The following is an 8,499-nucleotide window of genomic DNA, read 5'->3' as shown; positions in this document are numbered from 1 at the left end:
ACGATTATTTTTTTATTATTATTACTATTATCATAATCACAAGTATATAAATTAATACTTTTATTTTGCAAGGATTCTTTAAATTGATAAAGTGTGACAAATACATTTATAACAAAATATTTCTATTTCACATAAATTTTGTTCTTCTGAACTCTATCAAAGAAACCTGAAAAATAATAACAATAATAATAATAAATGTTTTTTTGAACAGAAAATCAGAATATTAAAATAATTTCTGAAGATCATGTGACACTGAAGACTGGAGTAATGATGCTGAAAATACAGCTGTGCATCACAGAAATTACAGTTTAAAATACATTCAAGTAGAAAGCGGTTATTTTAAATTGTAAAAATATTTCAAAACTTTACTGTTTTTGCTGTACTTTGGATCAAATAAATGCAGGTTTGGTGAGCAGAAGAGACTTTAAAAAACATTACACATCTTATGGTTCAAAAACTTTTGACTGGTAGTGTATATATAATACATTTAAAACCCCAGTTTTTTATATTAGAATGATGAAAAAGTTGTTTAAATCACTGATTCAACGACTCACTTATAAACCTACTTCACTTGTTCCATTACTGGATGAATCAGCGTTTTTGAACGATTCTCTTGATTGTAAAATTCATTAATTCACAAATACATTTTTTAAGACACTTGTCGCCACCTAGTGGTGAAACAATGCAATCGACACGAACGTTATTTGAAGCGCAGTACTTTCAAAAGGGGATTTGCTCTATTTTGATCGCTATAATATAGACATCAATGTTTATATCTGAACTATAAATTTTATCCCAGTATTTCTGTGATAATATAAATGACTGTACGACAGAAATAATACTGTGTAGTTGATAAGACCATTTGTGAAGATGTTTTTTAACTAAACATGCTAACTGCTCTCTCTGTGTCAGCGGCAGTGCGAACCAGAGCCGGATTATCCATAAGGGCACTTGGGCCAGTGCCCAGGGGCACCAACCATTCACAACAACTAGGGGGGCACCACATGACACAAGCTTTAAAAATATTTTTCATAAATTGTTTTATTATAAACTTGAAAGACCATAAATAACTCGTTTATGAACACTAATTTAACAACAATAATAATAATAATAAATTTTAAATAAATAAAGATTAGGCTACATGACCACTATCAGCCCCCCCCCCCCCCCCTTCCGTCCCCAATCTGTCAGAGTTGAGTCGGTCCACAACAAGTACGCGCAAATGTGTAATTTTTTTAACTGCTACAGAAAATGAATCAAAATGGACAGACATCAATTGAGTGGTTTTGGAAAAAGAAAGTTAAAGAAAGACAAGGACGCTAGACGTTAAGCTGCAATTCAAGGGGCACCACACTGTCTTAATACGGCCCTGGTGCGAACACATATTTGAATAATCCGGTAAAACTTTGTCAAAGGTTTAACAGACTCGGAGAATCGTTGTCATTTAGAAATGAGATCGAGATGGTGTCTGAATCGAGATCGCGATATTTTAACGATTAATCGTTAAGCTCTATCATAGGTCAACAGGTCTGTATGCACTGTATTATTTTTGGACAGGAACGACCGGGTTTTTTTCATGTTTAACAAACTGGTGCAGATTGCAGAAAGATGTTTCAAATATCCATTCAATATTCCTTATGTTTATTTTTTACTTTGAAAAAAGCAATACACTCTAAACCTAATTTTAGATTAGCCTATATTATATTTTGAAACAATGTGTATGCTATAAAAACAACACATGAGATAAAGTTAATTCTTTAACATACTCAAGTCTACCTTTCCAAAAATCCATTGTGTAGGCCCCCACAAGAGGGAGACATTCATATGAAAATATTTTATTCCATTAGTTGTTACTCACTCACAAAATTGTATTTTCAAATCTTGAAGTGATTTTAACTGTGTGTAAATGTACATTTAGAAAACATGCTGGCATAGTATTCCCTTCACATTATTATACCTATATATATTTTTAACTTGGTCTTAAAAGGGCTATAAATCAGAAATCAGAATCAGAAATCAGAAAGAGCTTTATTGCCAATAGACTAGGGGTGCGCGATAAATATCGTCCGATAATTAATGCGCATCTCGTCAGTAAAGCCGGTTATCTAATCAGTGGCTGTTACCAGTGGTGTAGTGGTATAAAAAACAGAGGTGGGTAAACTATAAATTCTGGGTGACCACGTCGTTGTCACGGTAAGGTGGATACAACAACAACACACAGAAAAAAAAGAAAAACAAATAATTAAATAAAAATACATATATGTACATATAAATAGACAAATGTTGAAAAAATTATCGAAAAATAAATAAATTGTATGAACAGTGTGCTATAGATGATAAAATTGAATAGAACAGAGTGAGATGCAGGGATGTACTGGGTGGAGGTGGTAAAAAATAAATCTAATGTTATTGCACGTTTTTATTGCATAAGTGTGGAACATTTCACTGCTCATGAGGTAGATTGCCTGGGGGAAGAATCTGTTCTTGTGCCTGACTGTCCTGGTATTTGTGGCTCTGAAGCACCTGCCAGATGTTCAAAAGATGTTCAAAGTTCAAAAAGGGGAAAACTTGTATGTGAGGGATCCAAAAGTTATTTTCTAAGCCCTTTTCCTCACTTTGTTGAAGGGGGTGGGGGGCACCAATAATACTTTCAGCAGTCCAAACCGTTCTCTGTAGTCTTCTCATGTCTGATTTTGTAGCTGAACCAAACCAGACAATTATTTCAGCAGTCACCATATGGACTCGATGATGGTGAGATGAAATCTGTGTGCAGGTCATCCTGTTTGCTGTTAGACTTCTTGTGTGTACAAAAACTTCATTGACTTATTTGTTGTTGCTGCCATTTTAGCCAGGACTCCCTGGAAGATGATATGTTTTATCTCAATGGGATGTTAGGAATAATAATAATAATAATAATAATAATAATAATGCAATTAATGGCAAAATAAACATTTGGAAATTTAATATTTATAATATTTCTGATTGGCACAATAATGCTAATATGAATAACTGAATAAAAATCTAACATTGCCTAAGATTTGTGCACAGTTCTGTAAAAGTAAACATTCATATTCCATCTATCTTGATGCCAGCATGTTTGTGTCTGATCAGGCACCGCTAATCAAAGACAGCTCTCAAAAAATACATGCTGTGAGGCAAACATGGTGACTGTGGTGAAGACTAAGGGGTAGGTGGGTTACAAATGTGAAGATGGGGTAAAATAAATGTTTTTTATTCCCCCCAACTTCTCGCTGTGTGTTTCAGGAACAATGAAATGTTTCCTTATTAATTTGCATTAATTATCATAATAAATATATTGTGAGCTAATATTGATGCTAATGTGTGGTGTTTAATTCACATCACTGTTCTGACTGTGTCTCTGATTACACTTTTGATTAAGGACCTGACAGTTAGTTAGATAATGAAGGATCTGGTTAAAAAAAAATTAAGGCAAAATAAAGAAATAAATAAATAAAATAAAATAAATACATGCAAATGAAGAACCCATCTTAATGCTCACAGCACAACCAAATAAAGAAATGCGCAAAAAAAAAAAAAAAGTGTCCTTGGAGTATCTGAACTTAAATGGATATAAATCATGCATCGTTGGAAACATAGACAAAGTCTTTATTTTTTGATGCATTCTCCTGGCACCAATGAATAAAATTCTCTACTCTAAAAGTCTCTACCTAACAATATAATTATGATCCAGCATATAATTGCAACACGACCATTACTAATATGGAGTGGAATGTATAGTATCTCCTTTGGTTGGTTTACTGGGGTGTTTTGAGGACACACGTCTTTCTAAAACTGCTTATAAAAAAAAATCACAATCCAACCATAAGAATCTGGAAACCAATTTAGGCATTGTGCACTGTAGTAAATTAGTTTTAAAACAATAAAGAGTTTTTATTTGGTTAAAAGTGAGTGACTAAAAAATGGAATTAATAAAAATTATGAATGCTATAAAAACAAATTCATTCTGTGAGATTAAGTTTGAAATGGATCTTTCTATGAACCTGAGATAACAGTTCATTATTTTTGGCTAGGAGGGCCAAAGTCATAGGCGTCGATTTCGGGGGGGACGGGGCAGATTTCGTCATGAGTCATTTTGTACCCACCACTTTTTTTTTTTTTTTTTTTAAAGTAAAAGAACTCGAGGGTTTTTAAACCTCGAGTTCTGCTGCTGCGATGGCTACACGCTTTTCTGTTCATTAAAACTGCAACAACTGTAACATTGGGATACGTTCTAGGTTGGGGGAGGGGGAGTCATCGTGTCACTGTTATTATTTTCTCTATAGACGGTTTCAACGGCAACAACATAAACAAACGTTACTGCGCATGCGCGCTTTTGCGGACCTAACTTAACTTCCGGTAGACTTCCAAATAGAATCAATAACAACAGCCAAGTCCCTCTAGAGTAGATATTTTTTGATAACAAACAAAATATGTTTGCTGCATGGATCAGGCGGACTTAATGAGAATGCAAATCCATTCTTTGCCAATAGGAGATGTTTTAAAGCATAGACATAAAGCGCGAGAAATGGAGGTTTCCCCAGTAACAGCTGTAAACAAAGTACGCGCACACACGCTGCTTTATCAGGCATATAACATGCAAGTCTTCCTTCAGAAATACAGCGATATAAAAAACACCTGTGCCTCGTTTTGATATTTAAACATATAAATGTAAGGGATTATTATTATTAAACGTGCAGTACATAACGTTACTCATGTTTATTCAGCGAAGCCTTTTTGAAAATCGATCAGTTTTAAAATTGTGGTGAGTTTCCAAAAATAAATAAATGTATGGGAAACACATCCCGCAGCACAACCACCTGAGCCCTCAGTCTACTCATCGCCTTGACTTTAACCGCGTTTGTAGAAGGCACTGCAGCCAGACCGATATACACAACACAGACCGGAAGTTAACTTAGGTCCAGGCGCGTGCGCCCGATAAAACCGTCTATATGACTATCGCGCTTCTTTTTTTTAAAGAATGTTTTTCAAATGAGTTGACAGTTTGAAATGGACAGTGAACGAGCGGGAACGAGGCTACCTAGTCTTTGTTGGGATTGGCCAGAATTTCTGGCGAATGTATCATAGACGAGCAAGTCATTTAGCCTTCATACAATATCACAAGGTTGCATCCTAGTGCCATGGACTATAACATATCAAAGTGATAACCTGTAGAACAAATGGATGTTGTTGTACACACAGCATGGGTCTGCAGACCATTGACACAAAGGTAAGACGCGATAACTTATATTTATTAAGATTTGCTGGTATTATAGCTAGGTCTTGTGCATTTGCACACAAGGGATCGGCTGTTTTAATTCTTCTCTTGCAATTAATGTTACGTTGGACTTCCTTAGCCACCAACTTAATTAGCTAGTTACGGTTTGCGTTCATACAGCAAGTGTTGGGGGAGATGATTGTTGAGTAGTCAGTATCTTGTTTAATTATTGCTTGAATCTATTGCTGAATTCTGAAATAGTTGTGATGATGATGATGATGATGATGATGATGAGGAATGGATCAAGTTTTAGTCAAAATGCCTGATGTAGATTGGATGGATGCATGTTGTTGTGAATTGAGAGCATTCAGATCATGGTGTGATAGTCAATAGTGTTCATGTGCTACACGTATTTTTGCTTTTTCAATCTTGATAAAATTTGTAGTGCTTAAGTTGTGTTGTCTGTTATTTCTTGATAATAACACCGTTGCCATGAAAAACAGAGCGTTGCTGTGGACGCGGCAGGATTCTAATCGTAGAGACGGAACTATTTTCTTTAGCGGAAGCAATACAATTGTATACAATACAATACAATACAAATAAGTGTTTAAATCAATAAACTCTTTTTTAAATCAATATTTTGTGTCAAATTATTGATTTATTTGGTGGGTAGCCATGTAATAAGCGGGATAATGTAGAGCGAGGCCCGATTTTGGGTTAGATTTTTTTCCCCGTTTTCAGTGGTTATAACAAAGCAACATGAAAGAGAAAATTGGTAATCATTGTTTAGGTACATTAAACCACGTCATGGCCATGTCATATTGTCAACATGGTACTTATATGATGATATGAAGCAGATTAGTGGGTCATATATCATATGTCTAATGCTTTGTACGGCTTTCTTCTTCATAAAACAAGTCGGACATCATCACATTTTTGTATACATTTTTATTTATTTACATTAATAAGATACAGGACGTATTTCAAAACATGACCTGCGCGAAAGAAAAAAAAAATGCATCATTGTACCCACCACTTCTGAAAATGCACTTCTGAATGCGTCTCTGTCCCCACCACATTTCAAACCAAACTGACGCCCATGGCCAAAGTATCAGTTCTAAGATCCCTTATTAGGGCCACCACAAGATGGAGACATTTAATGGAAAATGTTACATTTTATGCGCTCCAAAAGATTAGTATTAATGTAGGTATTTGCAGTTTGTCTTATCACTAAAATGTGGACCTTGCGCGTTTTATAAATACATCAAAAAAATCTATGAAATACCCAGAAAAAAAACAAAAACAACAACAAAAAACAATATATGTTAAGAAAGCTGATCAAATAGAGAAAGGAGTTGTTAAAACGAATAAACTTTGGTGTTAGCTTAATATTGCAATAGAGGGACAATAACAGTTGTTGTGATCTGATGTGGCTTCTTATCATAGACTGAGGCAGAAGATGTGTTTATATAGTATTCTATACCCTTATAAAGGCGAAGTTGTTTAACATTTCGTCATAAATATACTTTATACTTATGAAAATACCGGCAATTGCAGAAGCAGAAAAACTTATAACAGATAAATTGCCAGCAAATGTGTATTTATTTTCCTCATGTATATATATATACACAGTAAGTATTGTATGGTTTATATGGTAATAGTGTGGTATTGTTTTCAAGCTTCTTGCAGTCCATATATGCATGTGTATACTGTAGTATGAGGTACTGCAATCTGTGTAATTTGACAATTCACTGTATGTCAGCATTATGTTAGGAGGATGGTGATGGTAGGTGAACGTTTCCATATGAAAATGAAGCATATAATTCTAATATATTTTTTCATGTGTATGTAAACTGCAGATACCAACACCCTAAACACACATTTACAAATAAGAACACACTCCCACCACATATTGTAAGAATACAGATTTTATTCAAAACATTATTCTTGGTTTCAGATATACCATAGCTTTACAGATAAACCCTTTCTGTAAGGACAAGATCATTTCTTTGCGAAAAAGTCATTGCAAAGCATAGTGATGCAGGCGACCAAGGTGATGTACTCCTGAAAGTCCACAGAGCCATCTGCATTTGAATCCAGATCCTTAAATATCTTGTCCAGAGCCGCCTTGTCCTGGGATTTCTTTAACATACACGAAAAGTGTGATCAGAGATACTTACATCAATATTATCTCATATATATATATGGAACAGTTTTAATAACTAAATTTAGAATTAAGCATTTTTAATTAAAATGTCATAATGAAAAGAGAAATTATATTTCAACTGGTCAGTTTATGAAACAGTTTTGCAGTGCCTCTCACCCCGAGGAGATCCCCCAGCTCTGCGGTGAGCAGATCCTTGAGCTCGCCTTTGCTCAGGGTGAGTTTGTCTCCCTCCTTTCCTGAGTATTTGTGGAAGGCTCCAATCAGCAAAGCCATTCCTTTCTGGATATCTGTAAAATGAGTGTGATACAAAGTGGGTGTATCATAAATAAAAATATTAATAATAATAATCAAACGACACTTATGGTTTACAACATCCAAAATTGATAGTAGAAGAGATGTCAAAAGTACCCCCCCCCCCTCCGTCTGATTTAAGCACAATCGGATTATGGCCAACACCCTGAACATACCCTTTCATTAAGTCAAAATAGAGAGACAGACAGAAAGAAATCTACTCGATTTTGTCTTTGGTCATTAAGTCCACCATCAACTGCCTCCTTTATCTGCCTCTGCCTTCTCAAACAGAAAGAAACTTTAACTATTCTACTACTCAATTAATGGCCGAAAAGCATACGACATCAACCAAACTTCCCTTCAAAGAATGCCATCGATCTACAAATTCTGAAGCAATCAAACTTTTATAGTGCAGCAGTGAGATGCATTAGTTCATTTTAAGCAGTAAAACAATTCAGTACAAAACTAAAAACTCTCTTACCTGACATGGTGTTTCTGGGGTTCGCGGCGAGCTAGTAGTGAAAGAAAATAGGATCGAGTGAGTGGGAAGTGAAGGAACAGACGGTGTTTTATGCAGAGAAATGCCACGCCCCCCCAAATTCATGCCCTCCCACCGCCCCAACCCTTAACACACAACCGCACCTACATTTATGAGCCCATTCTCTTACTCTTACTATGCCCTCTCTCTCTCTCTCTCTCTCTCTCTCTCTCTCTCTCTCTCTGTCTCTGTCTCTGTCTTTTTGTTCACTCCCTTAAACCACAAAAAGGGGCAGGAAAAGGAATCTCTTGTCCTTGTTCAGTCCTT

General features: G+C 35.4%; 1 protein-coding gene across 1 annotated transcript; it reads right to left on the bottom strand.

Moving 5' to 3' along the window:
* Positions 1-7,146: 7,146 nt before the first annotated feature.
* On the bottom strand, positions 7,147-8,292 carry LOC132157757 (ictacalcin-like). Its single transcript, XM_059567044.1, has 3 exons — positions 8,176-8,292; positions 7,560-7,690; positions 7,147-7,378 (listed from the first exon to the last, which is right to left on the bottom strand). The coding sequence occupies exons 1-3, from the start codon at positions 8,180-8,182 to the stop codon at positions 7,238-7,240; spliced, it is 279 nt and encodes a 92-aa protein (XP_059423027.1). The 5' UTR covers positions 8,183-8,292; the 3' UTR covers positions 7,147-7,237.
* Between the last annotated feature and the right edge of the window lie 207 nt (positions 8,293-8,499).

The sequence above is a fragment of the Carassius carassius genome, chromosome 15 (assembly GCF_963082965.1).
Source record: "Carassius carassius chromosome 15, fCarCar2.1, whole genome shotgun sequence".
Lineage (NCBI taxonomy): Eukaryota > Metazoa > Chordata > Actinopteri > Cypriniformes > Cyprinidae > Carassius > Carassius carassius.
The sequence above is the reverse complement of the archived record's forward strand: the minus strand, read 5'-3'. Positions and strand labels throughout refer to the sequence as shown.

Bases quoted from the DNA above. Each gene is read 5' to 3' on its own strand.
- LOC132157757 (XM_059567044.1), bottom strand. The intron at 7,379-7,559 runs GTGAGAGGCACT...TGTATGTTAAAG, and splicing joins AGCTGGGGGATCTCCTCGGG to AAATCCCAGGACAAGGCGGC.